The 24,701-nt window shown below is 40.6% G+C and overlaps 1 protein-coding gene across 1 annotated transcript in view; it reads right to left on the bottom strand.

The window, feature by feature from the left end:
* The window catches only part of MTAP (methylthioadenosine phosphorylase), a 57,111-nt gene that overhangs the window by 14,771 nt on the left and 17,639 nt on the right, over positions 1–24,701 (bottom strand). The window contains exons 3-5 of the mRNA XM_067553152.1: positions 22,717–22,775; positions 17,403–17,570; positions 1,477–1,579 (exon numbers count right to left, since the gene is read on the bottom strand). Of these exons, the coding sequence (XP_067409253.1) occupies positions 1,477–1,579; positions 17,403–17,570; positions 22,717–22,775 (330 nt within the window). The remainder of the gene's footprint in view (positions 1–1,476; positions 1,580–17,402; positions 17,571–22,716; positions 22,776–24,701) is intronic.

Genomic DNA, 24,701 nt, shown 5'->3' with positions numbered 1-24,701 from the left:
TTTCAATGGCCTTTCAATGAGCCTTTCACCCCTGTGATGCTGTGTATAAGAAAGACAGCCATTTGTATCATTGTTGCTACCACTGTTATACAATTGCGACAAATCATGCACAAAGTATGTCATGTAAGGTGTCAATGGAAAAATTATGATTTGCTAAGTATGATTATCCTATTCCTATGCATGTATCATCTTTGTATCTGAAGTTATGAATATTGGCTATGCACTTACATCTCACACAGGTATTGTATTCTTGGTGACAACCCCCAAGTAGATTTACATCAAGGCTAGACAGCTATGTGTTGATGGCCCATTAAAAACACTTCTCTCTGGGCCATTGAAGAAACTCATCCCACCCAATAGATCTTCCTGAAGATGCCTCAGACTCCAAGAGGCCAATCGCCATCCCCGGTGATTCAGCAAAACATGTAAGGGCATGTGATATGCTTATGTGGCCCTGGACTCCATCTTGGGCCAGTAACTTTCCACACACAGGGCTGTAGACTTTGTTTGGGACAGTAAATTTCCATGCACATGGCAGAGGATGTAAAAGGGCACCTGAGACATCTCCATTTTGTCTTCATTTCTCTGGCCTGGATTTCTAACAAGGAAACTCTAAACAAGGACTGATGACCCTCAATCTCTTTGGGTAATTCCAGAGACTTCTGCAAGCTAGCAGTTTATTCCATCGCTGCTATGATCCTGATCCATGAACACTGAAAATCACTTGTATGTATATGATCTATTAACCATTTATAACTCCTTCTACCTTTCCTTTATTATTAAACCTTTAGTTTTTAGTTACTAAAGGACTGCGTCAGCATTATTATTGGGTAAGATCTAAAATTCATACTGGTCTGGGGATGTGTGTCTGATTCTCTGGGGTCAGTAAGAACCTGACTTATGGTGAAATAGGTTTTCAGTAACCCCTCACCATGTTAGACCTGTTTATCTGGATGGGAGCCAAGGACTGAAATGCCTAAGGGGGATGGAGTTTAGATTCTGGTTAACCAGTGGGGTACTGCAGAAGCTATTTTGTTACTGGCTTGGTGAATCTAATTATAGAGTAAACCACCAGTTTTGGGAGACTGTCTGCCCTTCTTGCAGTCTGCCCTAAGTGTGGCATTCTCAGTGAGGCCCGTTCCAGGAACCTGGTCACAGTCTCCATGAGAGTCCTAGGGGAAATCCAGGTTGCCAAACACTTTCTTAAGCTAATTACTAATCAATCTGCATTATTTTTCCCTGGAAGACAGAACTTTGTCTGACTTTTCCATCATTAAACTACAAAATCTTTTACTTCTCATGCCTAGTAAATTCTAAGTTTATTTTTAATTTGATCAAATGGTGAAGACACAGGACTAGAGAGGTGGAGACTGCATCTGTACTGTGGAACCACTTAGTTAGTCTATAGCATTATAAACCACAAGGGCTGCCCAAACAACTTTTAAATATTTGATTTTTCTTAGGAAATCCACTAACCTCTCTGGTTTTGGTGCAAAATGGTTCAGCCATTGGAATATGACATACTCCTGGAAGATTGGAATAGCACCCATCATAAAAAGTGTTATGTCTTTTGATAGTCCTGGAAAAACACAAGAGCATATTTAGAGATAGAAGCAGCAGGAAATGTACAGATGCTGAGTGATTAAATAGTCAACTGATGGGGAAAGGGCATGAAAATACCATGTTAATACACATCTCTAACACTATTCTTTACCTGTTTTGTCCTGACATATATCTTTTGAAATTGTGTTGGAAGGGAATAAAGCAATAGTTCTAGCAGTATATTATCAGTTCATTATAGAACATGAAGTTTAGTCAATATAAGTTACTTTTGTAAAAAAAAAAAAAGAGCCAGTCACCTTACACTGAAAGAATGGGCACTTCTGGGAACAAAACATGCACAAATTAAATTACAGCAATGTTGAAATTAAAAGTCATCCTCTTCTCAAAAGAATTATATCCATGTTCACTGTTTGAAACCAAAAAAAGACTTTTCCCATTTGAAAAGGTGATTTTCCCCCTTCCCCCAAATGGGAAACTTGCTTTCCTGCCCAAAAATAACCTAACAAGCATGCAGCTCATCACATCAGCAAGGATACGATTTAGTCACAGAGGTCACGGAAGTAATTGATTCTGTGACTTACCAGACCTCTGTGACGTCTGCGGCTTCAGCTGTCAGCGGTTGAAGCCAGGGCTGTGTGCCTCCCACCCATCGCCAGCTTCAGCTTGGACTCTGCACCCCCAACCTGTGGCTGGAGCTGGGGCTAGGTGCCCCCCTACCCCTGACGGTGGGGTTCGGACTATCATTCTCCCCATCCCCCACGGCGGGGCTCGGGCTGTCAGTCCCATCCCCTCCATGGGGTTCCAGCTGTCATTCCACCAATCCTCCCACCCCTCGGTTATTTTTAGTAAAAGGCACAGGCAGGTCACAGCTCCCGTGGATTTTTGTTTATTGCTCACGCCCTGTCTGACTTCTACTAAAAACAACCAGGGCAAAATCTTCACCGTAGTCATTACAAGCTGTGAGGCTGCACAGGAGCGTGGCTACGTGATGGCAAGAAACTGTTCGAGGACTAAATGTTCTGTATTCGTGAGACATGACATACACAACGATAGGGAGCTATTCGACCCTTCTACAGCAATGCACTGGCAAAGACATAGAACACACATGACTTGTGCCCTCTACTGGAGTTTAACAATACTTTGCAGGTCTACAGTTCCACCCATCTGAGGATCCCAAGGCGCTTCACAAATGTTACTGAATTTAAGCCTCGCAACCCTCCCGTGAGGTAGGGATTTATCTCCACTGAACAGATACGGAAATGGAGGCACAGGGAGGTAAAGTGACTGCCCCACATTCACACAGTGAGTCAATGGCAGAGGTAAGAATGGAACGCAGGCGCCACAACTCCCAGTCACATGTCTTACGTGCAAGACAATTTCTTCTTTAGTTTCTTTAATTCTCTGCCTTTTGAGGGACATGGTTGAGCTGTAGTCTTCCAAAACACGTGGGGAAGAGGGAGAGAGACAAAGGGAAGGGAAAAGAGGAAAGGAAACTTGCAATGGGATGTGTTTAAATCCCCTAACAAGCTTTGAAAATCTGACTTATAGTGCAGAAGGGTGTGATAGATGCTTAACATACATGCAAGATAGGCAGGCTCCTGCCCAAAGAACTCACAGATAGCACAAATTATAAATAAAGACAAATTATAGAGAAAAAGTGTGTGGGGGGAGGGGAAGGGCTCTAATATAAAAAGATAGTTTTTCATATTTAAATTTGATCTTCATACCTAACATTTAACTATTCACTGACCCTATGCTTGAATGTTTATAATCATTGCCTAGCATATTTTTATATTTTATATTTTTCCCTAGAAGACAGAAATCTGACTTCTTCATTATTAAACCACAAAATGTTTTTACTTTTCATGCTTAGTAAATCTAAGTTACGTCTTTAATTTGATCAAATGCTTGAGATCCAGGAGTAGAAAGTATCCTGAAAGCACTTAATTAGTCTACTGAATTATAAACTGAAGGGGCTGTCCAAACAAGTTTGATTTCTGTTATGAAATCCTCTATCCTACTCTTTTTTAAATAACAATGGCCCTGATCCTGCAAACACTTTAAGCCCATGCTGACGTGTTTGCAGGATCAAGGCAAAAGTGATCACAAGTAGAAACATTCTTGGAACTTCTGATGAAAGGAGAGTAGGTATCTCTCTTTGCTGGACCCAGTTCAAATTTAATAAAATGTCTTATTTTGAAGTTAATAGGAGTATTCCACACTGAAAAGTTACACATGTGTACATTTGCATGATTGGGGTCTTTGTGGGTTATGGGAGGGCTGTAATGTTTTGTTTTTGTGACATTTCCCCAATTTCTGGAAGTGAAAAGGCAGTGGGAAGAAAGCAAGAGAAAAGGGGCAATTTTTTTGACACGGCTATATTTGAAAAAATTAAATCTGTAAAGAAGGGCTCTTCCCTATCTAGGTTTTAAAGTCAGATTTAGGAAATAATCCCTACTCAGGAAGGTTGCTTGCTAACTGTGCTTAAATCCCACTGAAAGTGAATGGGATTTAAGCATATCCTGACAGCTGAGTGTGTGTCCTGAATAGGAATGGACTTATCCACATATTTTAATGCTTTCCTGAATCAGAGGAATAATTTTTGACCATATTGTACTAACTCCCCACTGCTTCACCAACCCTACTTTTAAAAAAATACTCTTATAGTTAACAATTTTTAAATGAAAGCACAACAAAAGCCATATTTGTGAACAATACAGGATCTGCAAGCAGAAGATTTTCTGCAAACACTTACACATACTTTATAAAGGCTAAAGATTGAATTGAGAATGATAGATTCATGCAAGATTTCTCCTCCCTCATAAATCTCTCTGTGCAGTACCTCCCCTTTTTCAGAGGCACATCCAGTGCTGTAAGTGTGTATTGTATTTACTATCTGTTTTGCATAGTTTGATGGCTTGGCTTTTTGTTCTAAAGGAAGGGATGGCTGGTAACTGTGAGAAATCACATATAAATGCTGCCCCCTATGCAGCAGGTAGAAGGCTAAATCTGAAGTCCTTCCTCAGTCCTTACTTGGGCAAAACTTCTTTTGCACAAACAAGGTTTAAAAAAATTAAGGGCTTCAAGACTTGGCTCATATTGCATGCTCAGCTATAATACAATGGACAACTGCTTCTTATCAGTTTTTTATTTATATTTATGGCACCATGATTTTACTCGGTGGTGGTATCACTTCAGTTTTGGTTTTGTTAAGAGGAGAAACCAATATTTGAATAGTTAAGTTTCTTGTTTTTCTACTTGTCCTTAAACACTTGCATGAACAATGATGTGTGCAGAAAACTTTGCGTTATTAACATTGTTTGTAAAAGTCTCTCCTCCAAGTTACCAGTAAATACTCCTCTACAAATATTTTAAATACTAAATTCCAGTTGCATGGTGTACATGAAAGAAGGCTTGAAGAAAACAAGTTTAAAAAGCAGTACTATTCTCTGAAATACGGAGCTACACAACAGCAAGACAAATTAAATGTATAAGCAAAACTGTATACATTTTATGAAATGCATCAAAATGCAGCAGGGCAGCAACTAGAATCCAACTGATTTAAGAACATCCACTAGTCTGTTATTTCCCTGTGTCAAGTGTCTGCTAATGAATTAGTCAGAATGGGAGAAAATGGAAAGAGACATAATCCACTTCCTGCTTGATACTAGTTCAGACATTATTAGCCAGTCACTTTCACTTGAAATGATCTTAAGCGAATCTGACTGCTGTTTCTTGCTTAGCATATATGAACTCTGTTTCTGTCCCTGATTGTGGCTCATATGCCAAAGGTTACAGAGAAACCTTACCACAGACTATGCAATATAGATATAAAGATGTGGGAGCTGCTACCCCAGGGACAGATCATGACTATATCTACTCTGAGCAAGGGGCGAGCATGTTTCGGCACTCAGTGTGTCACAATCTCCCTCCCAGTTTCCCTACTGTTCCAAGACAGGAATAAACTGTGCTGGGTTTAATGTCTGATTTGCCAGCCACACAGGATAGAGGAGAAGAGCCAAGCTTCTGCCCATCTTCTCTCACTTACTTGTGCAGAGGGCAGGGGTGCGGGGGGGAGATGTAGTATCTCTAGTGAACCTCCTTCCCCACTCACGCTGCTGCCCATGATGACATAGGCAGCTGGTGAAAGGGAGTGCCTGATGGCCTCCTACTACCTTGTGTGGTCCCGATACCCAAGCCACAATTTGGCTCTTATAGCATTATGGCTATGTATGATTAGTGGTCCCTTCACTTTTGCCTGTCATACAGCATTTAATTGTGTTCTCTTGTGGTGTCCCTCTCTTTCTGAAATACATAGAATTGTTTATTTTTCAGGCTGACTATTCACCTGTTCTAAGACTGAATCCTAATAACTGATATTTTCCTTGCTATGTGGATGCAGTCAGTCAGCAGAAACTGGTTGCTGAATTACATGAATTATCTGAGGGCTGGTCTACACTGCACAGTTAGGTTGATGTAAGGCAGCTTACATCAACCTAATTATGTCAGTGCCTACACTACCGCCTTCCTCCCGCCAATGTAAGTGCTCTACTACACTGACATCGTAACTCCACCACAAGAGGCCTAAGGTTTATGTCGGAGTAGTTAGGGTGAGGCAGTGTCTGTGTAGACACTGCATTACTTACATTGGCTGTTGGCTGTTTTGACAATTTCATGGCAGGAGCTGTGAAATTGACAAGAAAGCCAGGCCGCTATTGCCCAGCTGCCCCCTGCTCCTCTGGAGAGCTGGCCAGCTGGACCCTGCTCCTGGATGGAAGCCAGGGCAAGAGGCCTGGGCAGCTGAGCGGGCAGCCGTGAAATTGACAAGGCTGCCCAACTCCCAGCTGGGAATAGGTGGGAGAATCTGGGGGCAGCTGGACTGCACTCCTCCAGGGGCGAAAAGCCCTGGGCCGCCTCCCCACCCCCAGCTCCCAGTGAGGAACAGGGAAGCAAGAAGCCCTGGGCAGCTTCCCCCCTGCTCCCAGCAGGGAACTGGGAGGAGAGAAGCCCCAGGCAGCTTCTCCTGGCTCCGGAAGGGGAATGGGGGAGCCTGCCAGGAGCCTGTGGGGCAGCTGGGCCCTCAGCAAAGAGCTGAGAGACTGGACTCTTAACTCCCCACACTGCCCCTCGTAGGTCGGTGGAAGGGCTGCTGGCGAGGACGCACACTGCTGACCCAAGGAGGGTAGTTTGGCGTGCACCACCACAGTAATTACTGCGGTGGCTGTAAGTTGACCTAATACAGATGGAGTTACCTTTCTAGCGTAGCCAAGCCCTCGGTAATTGCTAGTCAGCATTACGATGAAGCATTGCCACCTTGTGACTGTTTCATAACTGTATGCTAATTAGATTATTTGGCATGCTTCTTTCTCCAGCTCAAGTGATTACTACAAGGTGCACTGACAGACTGGTGGGCACAACAGTATTTCAAGTTATGACTAGAAAGTTGTAACGGCTGCAGAAATTGCCAGACAGTCTGGAATTACCTGTAACCAAACAAATAGTTACAGGAAAAAGTCATTACGCAACAGTGGCACCAGATTACCCATGTTCTGCACCCTATTTCTTCCCTTCTCTCCAAAATCACATCTACCAATTAACTTTCTAATTTTTGTCCTGATTTTCCTGCAGAGCCAATGCAGCTATGGCAAGAGCAAGCTGGATTGTATTCTTGTTTCTACCCCATGATAAGACTGGCTAACTAGCGACATAGCTAATAACTACATTTCAGTTGTGAAATCTTTGAACATATGATGAAGCAAGACCCAGAAAGAACAAGGTTTGACTTTCAGACCTAGGTCAAATCTACAGTAAAAAGATTTACTTGCAAAAGAGTGAAATTCACTTCACATGTATATAATACCCAAGTAACTGAGCTTCATGGGGGTGAAACTTTGGAGGTGTACATGCTTGGGTGAAATCTATTTTCTCAAACTATCCCCAGGGAAGCAGACAGCAGTGTAAACTCCTCACAGCTGTTACTCCAGCCCTCTATACCACTTGCACGGAGTATGAAAGCTGCAGAATTCATGTAATCACTGATCCATTGCCTCCTTTCCTGACTTGCTTCAAGAGTATTATATGGGGCTGGTGCAGAGGCCCCACCCTTCCATGGACCAAGAGAGTATAGAAACCTGCCCTGTTTGGCCACTCTGTTTATGTCTCCCTTCACACAGCCCTACCATCCGTTGGCTTTAATGAAGCATGACGCCTTCTATAGGCTTAATGTGCTCTAATTGCACGAGTCTGACATGGAGTCATTGCGGCACAAGAATCACAGAGCCAGACAATATTATTTTTACAGCCACTCTTCAAAGTGAAACTGTAAATATGCAGACTGGTTGAGAGAAGCAGCCTTTGCTAAATGTTCTCATTTTGTATGGAAACTTACATTTTTCTTGTAGTGTTAAATTATTACTAGGCCCGCGCCAGTGGTCAAAATTTGACTAAATCTAAAACTACTTAACTGTGCACACCATCCCATATAGTCCACCCCACTTTCCCCTTTCTTCCTCCTCAAAGCATTATTAGTAACAAAGTGGCAAAACTAAAATTAATTATGAAAGCAAATCACAGCGCTCAGGGTTTTGTTTTTTTTCTTTTTTGTGGCATCTCAGTTCTGTCTTCAGGGGCATTAAGGAAAACCCCTCACACTTAGGAAGCTCCTGCCTTGTAACAGTCTCAGTAGTTAACTTCAATGGTACGTGTGATACAGAGAGCTCCAGGAACAAAACTGACGAATGTAGAAGCCTTTTAATGTGGTAACACCCCCTCTCAGAAGCTTGCTTTGCATACTTTCACCACTGAGCTTTCCAGTGCAAACAGACTACAGGTTGCACACTCATCTCATTTTCACCAGCAGCTCTCTGCAACAAGTGAGACAGAAACCTGCATGGCACCTCTGCGAGCAGTGCAGTAGGTCTTTACAAACTAGCAGCTTGTGGCATCATAAGAACTCTTGCAGACTTGCTTCTGCCATAAGCAATGTCTGTTGAAAGGGTGAGAGTGGCGGTCACTGCCTACAATGTGGTTCGTGGCTCAGCAGGGTTTTTCGGACAGAAGTAGAGAAAGTATCAGTGTAATTACATCACACTTCTAAACCAAAACATTAGTTTCTCCAATTGCACACACACTCAAATAATCAAAGGCAACAACGGTTTTAAAAGTACAGACCCTTAATATATAAAATTACATACAAAAAAAGTCCTTTAAAAAGAATGTTACTTACGCTGCAAAGTCAAGTGTAAGTTAGGAAAATGCTAAATTTATAGCTGCCCCTGCCACCTTAACTCGGCCCGCGTGCACATACCACCTGGGCACTGAATGAGACAGGGGTCCAGCAGGGACAATAGCGTGTGATCAAGTAATTAAAGACTGTAGCATAATGCATATGCACAAAGGGGCTGAATTAAGGTTGTGTAGACAACTCTCCATTTACCAATTCCTAGCTTTTGACGGTTTGATTTTTGTTGCATGCAGTCTTTTTGTACGTAATTTCATCGGGTTTGGGGTTTTTTTTCTTTAAATGAACAAAGATAAAAATAAAATTCTATTATGTAGAATGATTACAGCCTCCCTTCCCCTCACACAGAACCACTGAAGTTTGAATCCTGACTCTTCAGAATTGCAGCACAGACTGCTACCACTTGAGATCTAGGATGAACTATACTAACTGGCAGCAGAAAAAGTTTATTATCCAGAGTGAGGGGATGGGCTGCTGGAAACATGTGTGAGGTCCAGGGGCTGGTCAGACAGAGGTCAGTCTGGTATTCTCTCTTCCCTACCCTAGGAGGCGAGGGGGCCTGCCTCATGTCGTGCCCCCAGAGGATTGGGTGGGAGGAGGACGGCTGATGGGGCCAAGTTTAGAAAAGGCTTCTGCTCTCCTGAGATCCAAGTCATGATTGTACATAATTCTCTGCAATCGTGTCTCTGAGTAAAAGGTCTTTACTCACGTACTCACACTAGGACCCTGTAAAGAGGATCAATGCAAGAAGCCTAAGAGGGAATGAGAAAATCAGTGAGCTGTTCTTTGCACCAATAACTGAAAGCTAATTTATTATGTATTCAGTGCCTAAAGTGTGCTAGGCACTTTACAAAAAAAGACAGACACCGTTCCTACCATTAGGCGCTTACTGTCTCACTTTTAGGCATGACAGAGTAAGTGAGAGCAATGAATAAGAGGAGGAAAGGAGAAAGAGCAGATTACAACAATAAAATCACACGGTTACTTGGACTCACTAGGCGAACGCTTTGATAATATTCACTTTTTTTTTTTTTTTTTTGAGCAGGCATTCAAGAGAGAAGGAAGAGGGGAGGAATAAGATAAAAAAGACCTAGATAATGAGGATGTGGAGGTGCCCCATGGGTTAGGACTAATACATAGTCACCTGGGACTTAAGTGGAGGAAGATGGAGAGGTGACCGTGAGATAAAGATTTGCAAGAGAAAAAGAACAAGAAAGAAAGAAGGCAGGAGGACAGGAAAAGGTGGAGAACACAAGAGCAGGCGGGGCGTGGCAGAAAGGGTAAATGACAAAGGGGACAGACAAAATGCAGAGGTGAAGACAGAATGGAAGGAGAAGATAGGTAAGATCACCCTTTCGATTTCTTGGATCTTTACAAATTGCCTACCAGACATGGGCATCTCCGGTATCTAAATGAGTCTCTGTTCATAGCCCAGGTACAGCAACATAATGGGATTTACCAGAGCTGCCTCTTCACAGCGCTGCTTTGATTCTATAGGAGGAAAATCTAGTGGATCTAAACTTCCACCTACTGTCCAAACAGTCAAGATGGGTCAACACATGGCTTTATTGACATATATCTTTTATTAGCAAGTTCCAGTCAAAATATTTGTGTACTGCAATCCACTAACGGTATGTCCTTACTGCAGAGTTAACCCAGGATCCCAACCCATCCACGCACAAAACACTCTCACCTGAGTTTGGGATGGTTATTTTAAACTCAGGCTGGGTTGCTGACAGTCCTCTAATGCCTCCCCGCAATTTCACCCAAGTGCCCAAAAGGACAGAAGCTCCCCCACAATTCACTGGTAAATAACCAGAGCAGCTCAGCTTACTGCAGCACAAAGACCCATGGGATTTGCCCCCAGAAGTCCAAGTGCACATAGACAAGTGCAGCAACAGGAAGAACACAGTAATTCGAGTGTCGCTGGTCACACCCAGGGTAGGCTAACCTGAGGCCAATCACCCAAGTTAACTCTGCAGTGAATTATACTCTAGATGACTCCTGTCCTCCCTCCCTCCCTCTGTCTCTCACACACAAAGCATTGGATAGTTCCTGAAATCTGTTCTCCTTTGAAAAGGAACACATACCTAAAACTCCAGCCTGAGACCAGCTGATTAGTTCCTCTGAACCCCAGGGGCTGAAGCTGATATCCCCATCTAGTGGGAGAGGTAAAAATGGAGAAGGGAATAAAACCTCTTCTCCCTAGCAAGTGATCAGTTCTAAATCAGCAAAGGAAGGATGATCGCATGGTGAATTCATTGAACTGGGACCTCAGGAGATCTGGGTTCAATTCCTGGCTATGTCACAGACTGTGTGTGACCTTGGGTGAGTCACTTAGCCTCTCTGTACCATGCAGATAATATTACTGCCTGTATTCCAGTTGTTGTCTGTCATTTAGACTATAAGCTCATTGGGGCAGAGATTGTTTCTTATTATGCACATATCTAGCACCTAGCACAGTGAGGCTCCAACCTAGGTGCTACCAGAATAAAGAGAACTACTCATGTTTTAAGAACACAATTAACCTGTAACTTTTATCCCAAACTTTTTAGTATTTTTCACCAATGTTGAGCATAATATTGTTGCTCAAATTATGCATCTCCAGTCCCTACAGTAGGAACAGAGAAGAGCGTGGTTTATTTTAAAGGATCGAATTTATTTATTTTTAGAAACAAACCAACCTACCTTAAAGTAAATTATTTACATTTAAGAACAAACACTCGCTGTCAGGGCCATTGCTACATTCTCAGTATTGCCAACCCCCAGGAGCTGAAAAATCATGAGTCAGACCCCGTCCCCCAAAAATCTCCCCAAAATCATGAGACTGGCAGAAAAATAACGAGATTCTTTAAGATGGTTTTAGTCTGTCTTCTGCTTTCTGAATTCCCCCTGCCCAACCCCACTGTGAGTGTGATAAGCACAGTACTGCTAACTCTTGCATATGTACTGAAAGTAAGATGATTTTGGCAGAGGGGATGGGAGATGAAGGTGATGCTGGCAGTTGAGCCATCAGGGTTGCCAGGGGAACCAGTGTGCAGCCGCTGCAGAGGGGGAATATTGAAATGCCTCCCTGTAACAATATGCTGTCCCCCAGGGCAATGGGGGATGCAGGAGTCAAACTTACGCTTTAGGGCAGGGGGATGAGTTGGGAGAAGGCACAAGGACTCACCCTTACCTCTCCACTCCCGGAGGAGGAAAGGAATTGTCCCCTACGAGCAGCGGGGAGGGAGGCTGAAGAAGGCTAGTCCCTGGGGAAAGCCTTATCTCAGTGATGGGGGTTCCACCTGCCCACATATGGGCTATCCATTCCTAGTGCACTCCCAGCAAGGGAGCTGGGAACAGTGGGGGCTTGAGGCAGTGCAGAGGAGTGGGATGGGCAGAAGGTATCTGCCGGGGCCAGGGATTAGCAAGGGCTGAGACAGCAGGAGGGAGAGGAGCCCGGTCAGGGAAGCAGGTACTTGCAGAGGCCAGGGGAATGGCAGCTGTTGCAAATGGGAGTGAGGTGACTACAGCAACCTGTTCCCAAATCACGAGGGAAGGAGCAGGAGACAAAAATCACATGAGTTGTGATACATTGGTGAGAGTTGGCAACACTGCGGGCGTCTAAGAAAAATGCACATAAATGAGCTACAGCACGACCTGCAAATACAGGAAACTGTTGTTCAAAAAGGGCTCCTATCAGGGGTTCAGTCACTTAGACAGGCTCTATATTTAAAAACACACTGGTTTCAGTTTTCCAAGAAGCAGCACACTGAACAAACAAAGGCACTTGGTAAGAGGTTACAATTTAAAATTCATGACACTGCAGAAAACAAGCCTCGACATGCAAGCATTCAGGCTTAACTGGCAATGTAAAACTGCCAGAAGCTAGACTAAAAGAATGACGAATTCCCAGAGACTACTGAAGTCGCTGAGCATGAAATACACAAACAAGTTACACATGAAGTACTGTACATTTACAAAACACTGGCATTAAATTCACAGATTTGCAAAAAGGCATCATTACACTTTTTTCAATCCCTCATGTGCCAAAGCATTCTGTTGGTTTTTGTTATTTTTTTCCAGAAACTGGACTGGATAATCAAGGAAGTAGTCTGTAGTGAAGGGACTCTTTGGGAAGCAATGTACACACTACACCTTCATTTGGATTCTTGGGAAACCAAAGATGTTCTTAGCAGCTCTCCTTTTAAAACACTCCATGGATTTGTTCCACTCTCTCTCTCTGTACACTCCTGTATTCACACTCCACACATTACTGTAATAATCTTTGTACAAAATATGCCTTGTAAGATCTCACTTGAAAACTAATAACTCACTGGTCAATAATATCATGGTAAAATGTATGCAGCAACATTATATGCAAAGTTAGGAACATATACTGAAATTGGGACTGAAATGTGTTTGCTGACAGGCTGCTGGAGTCAAAGTTGCGGGAGCAGGGCTGGGGCTATAGTATAGAGAGAGACTCAGGGTGTGACCTACATGCTGTTAGGCTGTTTGTGAGTGGCCCAGATGGGAGCTGCAGCAACAAAGCACTGTAAGGAACCCCAGGTGGCACAGCCAGGGTGACACAGCCCCTCACTGGTCTGTACTGCATCCTGAACCACCATCAACTACTCACTTGCTGCTTTTAAAAAAATTCATCATAACTTCACAACCATTATCCACTGATAGAGTAAAATCAGCCTCTTTCAGCAAACTGAACTTTAACGGCTCCTAATCCCACCATGGAAGTGTTTTGGGTCAGCATCAAGAATAAAAATCCATCCACTCATCAGCACACCTCTATTGGTGTCTAATTATTTGAACAGTCCATGAGACCGTTTAGTTAGAGACAAAAAAAATAGATACGTGGTGAAAATATATTGCCCTTAACCCCTCAATCTTAAACATCCAACATTTATTTAAGCAAATGAGCTGCTTGTCAGAAAATAACATGCACATATACAAACTAAAAAAGAAAAAGAAAAGCCCAATTGGAATCAAGTGTAAAATACAGAAAAGTCAAAATTTGTGTGCGTGTCTCTCTCTCGCCTCCCCCGTCTCCCTCTCTCAACTCTTTGCTTGCAGAAAAAGCCAATGAAGAAACTTCAATTAACCTTGTACAGGAGGGTCACAGTAATTAAGGCACCTGGCTTTACAGATGGAGAGAGACAAAATATTCCTCAAAGATTCAAATCTCTATAAAACAGTTTCAAAATAATTTTCCTGTAGCATAAGTCATATACAGAATACAGGACTAAATAGTTTGAAATGACTAAAATGAATCATTCCTGGCCTCACTGGTTTTGAGAATTACACAAGCCAAAAGTCATCACACAGAATCTTAAAGCTGCTTGCTGAAGGAGGAGCTTATTGTACAACATGCAATACATCTGTTCCATTTTTGTGTGTTTTTCTTGGGGTGGGGTGGAGAAAATTGGGGGAAATGTGTGACAACCATATTTTCCTTTGTGACAGCCAACCAAAATGTATAGATCCAGATTGTCCCTGAACAAGATGTTAGCAAATCTGTAGCTTTGTCTCAACAGACCACTGTTCTGTCCCAACTGAAGCAGAATTTTGAGGCCTTATTCTTCAGCACTACCAATGCAGCTGCACAAAACTGGCAGTCTCCAGAGATGCCCGGCACTAAAAAAACACTTGCCAAATTTCTTTCCACTTTTAAAGAGTTTAGAATTCTATAGACAATTCAAATAGGCCTAGTTTCTGTCCCAATTTATAATTTAGCAAAGCTCCAACCTTTGTCAAGTTTCAAACAGTTTACAGAGAAGAAATTATTATAACTGCTTTTGTTTTTATTATTTTAAAGATAATAAAAGCAGAAGTCAACTCTACCACCCCAATAAATAATTCTAAAGACTTTTAAAAAGAACTTAGTACTAACTCTATCCTAGAGATAATATCCCTGGAAGTTCACATCCATATGCGTGCACAATTACTATGGACTCTTCTGTGGATTTGTGTGAATGACACCACAGAAGTCAACAAGAACCGTGGATGCTCAGTGCCTTTGAAAATCAGGCCTCTCTTATTTAGGTGCCTAAATATGATATGGGTGCCAAAATTAAGGCATCTGAATTTGAAATTGATGGCCTTGGTTGCTTACCTCAATACTTTTCTGCCTCAATAAGATCTGCTAACCTGGTTGTCACTATGTGATTTAACATACATGCACTCAGGACAGATGTAGATATATGAAGTGAACCTTGAATCCATTTATCTGTACACTTTGGGTTCAGAACTTTGTGATTTGGGCCCATCTCTAATATAGATATTGCTCTCCAAAATCAGGACTAGAGTTATAGAGACCGGGATTGGTAACCTGAGATTGGTTAACTTCAGCTGTTACAGTCTCTAATATTGCTACTTTTACACACAATAGAGCATCCAACATGAGACAAAAACCTACAAATGAGGTCCAAGAAAGAAACAAAGTTATAAAGAATGGCTGTATTAAAATACTGTCACATGATGATGTTTGCTTCAACATTCAGCATCTTGTTGCAAAGTTGGCTAGTTTTATTGGCGGGAGGAGGGAAGACCACTTTTTATTTTAGATAAAAGAAGACACTATTCCAAACACTGATTTATTTGCAAATTAGCTCTGTAGCTTATGCTTTGTACTCTTGTAATAGATACATTCAGCATTGAGTAGGCTGGCATTTGAGATGCCAACTGTGTAATTCTCCCATACATTTATAAAAAACACTTGGCACACAACTTGCCTATATTCACCCACAGTGATCAAAACACCACCCTGACCATTGTCTTGAAGATCCTCTATTATTTACAAAGGGTGTGACTGCAGCTCATGTAGACATGCCTGAGCTAGCTTTCATCTAACTCGTATGGCTAAAAATAGCAGTGAAGATGCAGCAGCATGGACTGCAGCACGTGCTAAACACTCAAGTAATTACCTAGGGTTCTGGGCTGGCTCGTACAGCCCGTGATGAAGTGTGTGATGCCACAGCTTCACCAATACTGGTAACCAAACTAGTTAGATCAAAGCTTTTTGGGGGTATGTCTACACAAGCTGCAATCACAGGGTGTGACTACAGTATAGACACTCTCAGGCAGGCAGCAGACTTTAGCTTTATATGACGCAATAGAGTACAAAGTTGGAGGCTTTAGGTTACGAAATGAAAATAAATAAAGGTTTCACAACAGTGCTTTTTAAGTAAGCCACAACTCATAACAGAGCAGAGGTTACCCTGGCAGCCCACAGTCCTGGTGCAGCTCTACCGTTTATTGTTGTAAATATCATGCTTCCTCCCCTTAAGTAAGATTGTGTTTTCCCTGATTTTGGGCAGATACTCTGAAAGCCAGTGTCACATAGTTGGGCACTGACAGGTTGAGAGCTGAAGGGTAAACGTTTAAAGTCTCCTTTCATACAACAGACATGTCTCATCTAGTAATTCATGAAACCAGTACAATAAACTAACGAAGTTTATGTCATTGGCTGCTTACGTGTTCATTTCCACAGGTCGAGTAGTTAAAAACTAAAAAGAGCCAGAAAAGAAAAAAAAGGCTATTGACAAACACAAGTTACTCATTAGTACGTTATGTTTGGGTTTATGCTTCTAAACACCCTGGAGAGGAAGAAGAATAGAGCTGTGGTTTCATTTGGTAGCAACAAGTGCCAGATTTCCATGTCAAATGTGTGCTTCACATTCCTATATAGCTACTGCTTCTGTATGCATGAACACAGTAGTTCGTGTTTACAAATGCATGTTGTTGCAACCCACGCATCTGATACGGGAAGTGAGCCTTCACAATGATTGCTAGTTATTTAGATCTTCACTGTTGATCAGTGCAGTGCAGTTCAGATTCAATAAACTTATTTTTTTCCTGTTTTCTACGGGGTCTTGTCCCTATCTAGATTTACACAGCCAAGAAAGCTTAGCTTCATGATTTCTTCTAGTGCACACAGTACAACCATCTAAGGCAAAACTTCACCAGCATTTGAAATAAAAGTATAGGTTGTTTAATGCCTTTAATAAAACTCTTCTTTTGCAAAGGCTGATATTTGAATACAATAATCCTAGTTACGTGCCCAATCCCCACTTGGTCAATTCACTTTGTATTTTTGTGCCTCAGTTCTCCATCTGTAAAATGGGCATAATAATCCTCTCTTGCTTCTAACCATTTCTCTCTCTTGTCTGTTACACAATAAGACTTTTGAGGCACGGACAGCCTCTACTATGTGCTTGTACAGCACCTAGCACAGTGGTTTTGTTGGGTCCTCTAAATGCTCCTATAATACAAATAATAAAATCATCAAGAGTACTTCCTTCATGAAATGAAGTCAAAAGCCTTTCCCCATCTCATAAGATTTTCCCTTTTTGGCTCCAGTACTGGAGACTGCCACTTCACTCCAAGGAGCCTTAAGTTTTTATTTTTATTATTAATATTATTATTTGTATTATCAGAGCACCAAGTAGCCCCAGTCATGGACCAGGACTCCACTGTGCCAGGAGCTGTACAAACACACCACAAAAAGACTATTCCTGCCCTAACAAACTTGCAATCTAAGCTAAGCAAAGCCATCCAATCACATTTGCTTTTTACAATACACATTATGTTGCTCCTTTACCTGTCAATGAACTGGTCGATCATAACAATATCTCCAGGCTGTATTTCTTCTCTTAATGATCCACAGGCGGTAGTTACTAAAACATGAGTACAACCCTCTTCCTTCAATGCCCAGATGTTGGCACGGAAGTTGACATTTGTTGGCATAATAGTATGATGTCTCCCGTGCCTGCAAAGATAGGAATGGGGAGTGAGATGAATACAATTAAATTAAACAAAGAAAACAACCACCCACCCACCCAACCAGGAGTTTTGGAAATTTAAGTTGCCTAGCAAAGCTCCAAATGGAACTGAGCTCTTCAATAACTTGCACTGTTGCCAAATCTGAGGATTTTATCAGAGTCTTGGGATATTTTGTGTATTTCTTAAAGTACCAGCTCCTGGAGTCATGAGAATATGTGAGAAGTACAGGTTTCACTTTTAAAAAAGAGTAAGTTTCTAGCTCTCATGAGCGTAGAGAAAAGCTTGAAAACATGACCTGATTGCACCCTAATGTTAAGAAATCCCAGAAGATAAATAAAAAATATCCAAAATGTATTATTTTTTAAAATCTTATGATTTCTGAATACTTGGGATTGACAATACTGAACTTCCCATGTACTATAATCCATTTATAGGATTTACTTGTGCACAAGGACCCACACAAAAATTCGGTCTGTAGGTTCCATTCACTTGCTTCCATTCCGTTGTTACTTTTAGCATGACATGCCAGTGCTATTATAACCAGAAGAGTGACTCTAACACTTGTATTCGCTCTTTCATCCCTCTCCAACACAAGATGTGCTTAATTTTATAAACATAAAGGTTATTTTTCTGTCACTGTGCTATGACTTCCATCTGGGATCTGAAAGTCAAGCTGGGTTCTTTCACCTCTTGCATCTTCACTATTATAAATAAAGATAAATAGTAAAGATAGGATTCTGTACTCAGAACAAAACCAGCAATGTCTGATGATAAAGTGGGCAGAAGAGTTTCTAGCTTGCCCTTCCATCCACAGCTCTCTCAGTGTCTGTAGAAGATAAAAAAGTTAAAGGGGTGAAAAAAAGATTTAACACCCTATCTGTGTCAAACGAAAAAAACACTAACATGGTATTTACTCCAACCCCATCTTTTCAAATCATGGTGGGGAAGATGTATGATTTTCAGTCTTTCCCTCTTTCTTTGGAAGAGGATGCAATATTGCCACTTGGGCTAGGTCTACACTAAATCTTACATTCAGGTTTGATAACCAGCATCAAATACGGCTTACCCAGCCGCTTCTGAATGGTAATTTTTAGACCACCACATGACGATCAAACACACTATGTTAAAAAGGATACTGAACACTGCTGTCTATGTCAGTCTGACAATCAAGTTCTGCATCAACTGAGGTATATGAGGGAGTCGTATTTCACACCCATTGTCTAACGAGGCAGAACAAAAAAAATATGTTGTATGCCCAATATCAGGATAAGGCTACTCAGTTTTTTTGTTTTGGTCCTTGGGAAACCTAGAGAGTAGTTACAAAGATGAACACAGAAGCATGATGAGACATACGAAAAGTTCCAGTTTGCATGACTGCATCTCAGAGTACAATTTTCTTGCTGGGTGAGGTGTAGCTCATGCGGCTACCCTACAAGCTTTCTGTATTATCTGATCTGTTTATTTTTTATTAGTTTGATTATATTATATTATTTGGTTTATATTTTTGTACTGAATAATTCCAGTACATATTACTTCATTATATGTGTCTGTAACGCAAGGAACCTACAGATCTGTATCCTGTATGACTAGCTGAAGTAAGTTAGCATAAGTGTTTGTAACTTTTGGCATAGAAAAATGGCCTACCAGTTACCCCTTTAACTTTGGTGAACTGAATGGAGACCTGAATGTGTTCACCCAGATTCTGGAACATACCAGTAAGCACAAAGTACACCACAAGGAACATGGAAGTAACAGTTCAGTCCAAATGTAACGGTTTCAAGGATCAGATAATCAATATTAATATGTATGGCTATCTTATTAATATGTAAGAGTATGTCAGCCAATAGAGAACGTGAACCCTAAGATTTATTTGGGTGAGGAAATAAGATTGGTGCATGGATGGTTGGGCAACGACATGAATATTCTGGATAGTACCAAGACCCCATAAGAGGGCAACCCTCCATGTGGAGGGAGTCTTTTTTTTTTTTTTTTAAAAAGCTTTTCCTGTTTAGCAACATAGCATAATTAGTCCACAATTGACCCTAATTTCTACCATCTTGGGGCTGAGGAACCTGGACTATCAAACCCATTTTGGCATGCCAGAGATGAGACTGGTCCTTTGTTTCCTACTATCAAGTCCCCTCGGAAGGGTGAGAGTATGCTGGATTAAGTAGCTTTTGTAAAGGGATGTTACCACAAAGTTCTATAGAATTGTATTACATCTCTGTGGTTTGCAGCTTTAATAATAAAGATCTCTAAAACCTGGCTTTGTCCTCAGTGTGAAAGTCCTTACCACACGCCCCAAGGGTCTGCACAAAGTACTGAACGATCAACATTCTCTAATTCTGTAGCCTGATTTTGGGACAAGAACCTAAGTATCTTCTGGTCAGATCATTGGCGAGCCTATAAGAAGTCAGCCCTATAAAAATCAGGTTAACAGAGGGAGGAGGAAAGGAGTATAACACATTAAGGCATAGATTACAGGGGAAAAAAAATAGTTACATGAACATGGGTGCAAAGAAAGGATCCAAGTATTCCCAAACTAGTAATACAAACAGGCCATCAGTTTGACAGTATTATATTTCAAAGTAACATATGGGTTCTAGGGGAGGTAGCCACATAAACCCAACTAATATTAACGGGACTTGAATGGCTAAATCCTTGGACATAATGCAGGATTTACCAGAGGTGGGCATATAACTTATTTTAATCAAAATAACCAAGCATATCAATAATCACATGAAGGCCCATGTTAATTAATATGCAAACCTCAAATGTCTTCAGCACTGAAAGAACTGCAGTGACTGCCCTCACCCAATTCACTGATTTGGGGTTTTTTTGTTTTGTTTTTATTTTGTTAATTCAAGTGTCTTTCTGTGTTCTATGTTTATGTAATAGGACCTTTTCTCTTTTTATTGGAAAATATTCCAAGACCTCATCTTTAATAAACTAGATATTTTAGGCTATGAAAAGAATCCAAAGGGAAAAAGACCAACGGAAACAGCAGAAGACAAAAAGCACCCAAAGAAATAAAGATGGGAGAGATCCAACCAGATGCAATAACCAATTCAGCAACTGCACACAGCTACAAAGTAGCTTGGAGAGAAGAAAATAAAATGGCAAACTAAGGCAAATGCAGAATTCACCCTTCATACTTAAACAGTGACATATTAACAGGTATCCTATATCCACCCTCAACAATTACAAAAACTCGATTCTGTATATAAAATGAAAGGGAGAAGACAAAAAAAAAAAAGTTTTTACTTAGCAGAGAGCTACATACTGCACTATGAGGATGGCAACCACTCCAAAATCCCACATTTTACTACTTAAACCCTATGAGAGGTGATAAGACCAGAGTAAGCCAAACAGCACCCAAACAATATCTGCCTCTGAGAGAGAAACTGTAAAATATATCAATAAAGTGCAAAAAAGGGGCATATTACTGCCCACATGGCAGTGACTTAAGTAGAGGAAAAGACCACAATAGAAAAGAAGATAGGAGCACAAGAAAATATAAGGGATTTCTTCCTTTTTAAAAAAACAAACAAAAAAAAACCCCTTAGCTGTATCTGGAATGCAAAAATCAAATTTTCTCTAGTTTTGCTAGAGGATCTCTTGGAGATCTCAAAAATATATACTGTGAGCTCTCACTCTATAACTCAAGTTTCAGCATCCCTGCCTATCACTTAATAAAGTCATCTTTTCAATCAAGCAGTCACTGGAGCTAAATAGGTGTTAACAATAAACATCCCCAAACAGAAGTTTTTTAATTGTCTGGCTAAAAATCCTTCGCTCTCGTAATTGCTTAACCTTCAGTTCCTTGTGATGTCAGAATTGCAACAGTTCTACAGCTGCCAGAGTGTCTTTCAGAGTAGACAATACCTAGATTTCTAACTTAAAAAGGAAACAGAAAAGAAGTTTGCCTAATTTTTTTTTTGGGGGGGGAGGAAGGAATATTAATAAAGGAACAAGCCCCTTCTTCCTCCCCCCCTCTCACAAGTCATCTTTAAGGCTAGGTATTCTTTATTCTTTTATTTTTTATGTGCAGGGATTACATGGGATGATTTTGCTGGTGTGTGGGATGAAACCACAATGATACATTTACATTTCCCTTCAAGCAAATTTCTCCAGCAGCTGCACCTTTCCTTGTCAGACAGGGCGGAACATGTGCAGTACCCCAAACATCCTCTGCACAACATCATACATTGCAGGGGGAAATGCTTCATGTAGTGCAGTTACAGGAACTCTTTAGATGCTCATTAACCATGCACAGAAGTGATTTTTCAATCCCTTCCAACATCGAAAAAACAACCACATGTCCCACAAAAAGTAGGAATAGCACAACTCCTTAAGAACCATTTACAAACAAAGTTTCAACCTTCACTCATATTTGTTGCCAACATAACTAGGTGTAGTTAGATTTTTTTTTTAAATTGGAAAGGTCCTTACTAAACTCAAACATGGCTGGATAAAATGTCCTCAAATTTCCACCCCCCCAAAATATTCACTGTTGGACCTCTCTCTAGCCATACAAAGGACCCCAAAAATGATTTGGAAAAAGCTACAAGTGTCTGAACACAGGGGTATAAAATTTTTGCTAAAGTGAAAGGCACAGGACATTTTTACTGTATTTTATCTCTTCTGGATAACACCTTAAAGCAGATTCTTCTTCTGCATCTGCTTTCATTTTATATCTGAATGAGCACAGTGCTTATAATTGTCACTGAAAGGTGGATTGGATCATTGTAGGATCAACGATGCCTGGAAGGACTAGTTGAATCAGGATTGCTGAACCTAATCCATAAACTCTCAGCAATAAAAGAACGTTCTGCTGAACTAGTGGAGACTGAAATGGAGCTAGGGTTTGTGAATGGACACAGAGCGTTTTACAAGTGTTCCAGGTGCCTGACCTGGTCTGTAAAGGTCAAAATTATGTCATATAGACCAGCTTCAAGCTCCTGATTCTTCCCCAGCTGAAGTCAATGGAAGTTTTGCCATTTGCAGGATCAGACCTAACTTTGTGTCATAACAAGCAGTTAGTCCATCTGACACAGACAGAAAAAGGAAACTGGTAAGGCAAATCTCTTTAAGACATGAGTAACACAAACATCCTTTGAAGAGCTCTTTACCTTGCTAGAAGCACACAGTCAACATTTTTTATCTTTCCCAATATCAAAGCATCTGACGGCTGCAAAAAAAAACACAAACAAACAAGGAACAGTCACAACATGCCAACAAGATCAGAAACATTTATCGATATTTATGTATGATCAACATAGCTATGAAAAGAAATAAAAGTTTAACGCTGCGACTTCTCATTTACTTCAATTCAGAAATAACTGCAATTTAATGTGACATTAGTAAAACAGTCTGGAACTGGAAGGACATGTTTTGCAATCAGATGGTTTCAATGTATTAATACCATCACTAACATTTGAAGTCCAACCACACATTTTGCACAGCTGTTCAAACATGTTACATAAGAACAGGTTAGACAAACATCTATAAGGGATGATCTAGGTATACTTAACCCTGAGACAGCACAGGGAGTTGGACTAGATGACTCCTTAAGGTCCTGTCCAGCCCTCCATTTCTATGATAAACATTAAAAAAAAAAAAAAATCACACTAAGGTTACCTTTAAAAAGAATTGCATCCATGCTAACTTTGTTTTTTCATAGCATTCTATGCAAAACAGGTGCCACATCTTAACTGAAAACTAATTATTTTGTTAACTGATTATTTGCATTTTAAAATGTATTAGCAGATGAGTTCACAGGAAACGTGTTAATTTGATAAATGGGTTAAAATATATGCACAAGTTATACAGGAAACATTACAAATAATATTTTCTTTTCTTACAGCACTATTAGAGTTTTCAGCAACTAAGCATTCATGCAGTGCTGAAATACTGTAGATCAGTGGCTCCCTCTGGTTCATGTACAACCTTCTTAAAAAAATTATATTTGAAGTATCACATGCAAATTTTTCCTTTTTGTACACATTTACTTTAGGTCTTAGTAGTCTTAAGTATTCACAGACTCATTGTAAAATAAGTTTTCAATTTGGCTGGTGGAGATCTGCCTGGGAAAAATAAGAAGAGAAGGAAGCTGGTGGGAAGGCAGCAGGACATAAGGTTTAGAGTTAGCCAGGAATTTTTCATTACAATAGTTTATTGTTGGAAAATGCTGATTGGTTGAAACCAAAATTTTGTGGGACCTTACTGGCTTTGATAAAACTTTGAATACTTGAATATTTTCATGAGAGGGAAAAGTCATTTCCTGCCCAGCTCTAGTCCTCAGTATAGTAGATGGAAAAGTCTCTCCTCTTGCCTCCCACCAATTCCCAAACTTACCTCACTGTGGTATTCTCTCCAACTCTGGGAAATACCATTACTTATAGATTAGTCATATACCCTACGAAGTATATGGTACTTCTACTACCTCACCTTGTTACCTTACTAAAAGGTACAGGGCCTGGTTTTCAGAATTATCTTCCAAGTGTTTTAATATGTCCATCCACTCAATTTTAGGAATGCTATGATGTCTAATACTTATCATAGAAATAGAAACACTATTTGTAGTTTAATGCTAAGTACAATATTTCAGTTGTCATTTGACTTTGTATCTGCTGTTTTATTCTCATTACGTGGTCTATTCAAGTGCCATATTTTATTGGACCATGTGTCATGTTTGAAATACTGCCAGATATGGAATCATAATGCTTTTAGAAAAAGGGAATTTTCCAGAAAATTTATTTTTAGAACAGTGTCATATCCTCATTTTTTTTTAAAAAGTCCCTATTTCATTTTAAACGACTGACATTTAAACTTTCCATGAGCTCCGCTGCTTCCCTTATCAAATGCTTACTCACTTTTCTGAGCCAGATGTGGCTCTGGGAGAACAAAGTTTCCTTAGACAAAGGGATAAAAATACCCAACATTTACCATCTAATTACCACAGCTATTTTTTTTTTTCAGTTTATGAAGTATTGCAGCAAATTTGCAACATATCTTAAAATCATCCATAACATAGCTGGGAGCTACTATTGCAGGAGAATAAAATAATGTGTGTGTTTAAAGCCAGAGAAAGAAAGATCTACTGAAACTGAATACC

The sequence above is a fragment of the Emydura macquarii genome, unplaced genomic scaffold (assembly GCF_026122565.2).
Source record: "Emydura macquarii macquarii isolate MOO-44397 ecotype Brisbane River unplaced genomic scaffold, CSIRO-AGI_Emac_v2 contig_1451, whole genome shotgun sequence".
NCBI classification, from domain to species: domain Eukaryota; kingdom Metazoa; phylum Chordata; order Testudines; family Chelidae; genus Emydura; species Emydura macquarii.
Note: the sequence above shows the minus strand (reverse complement) of the source record. Positions and strands in the feature narration are given on the sequence as shown.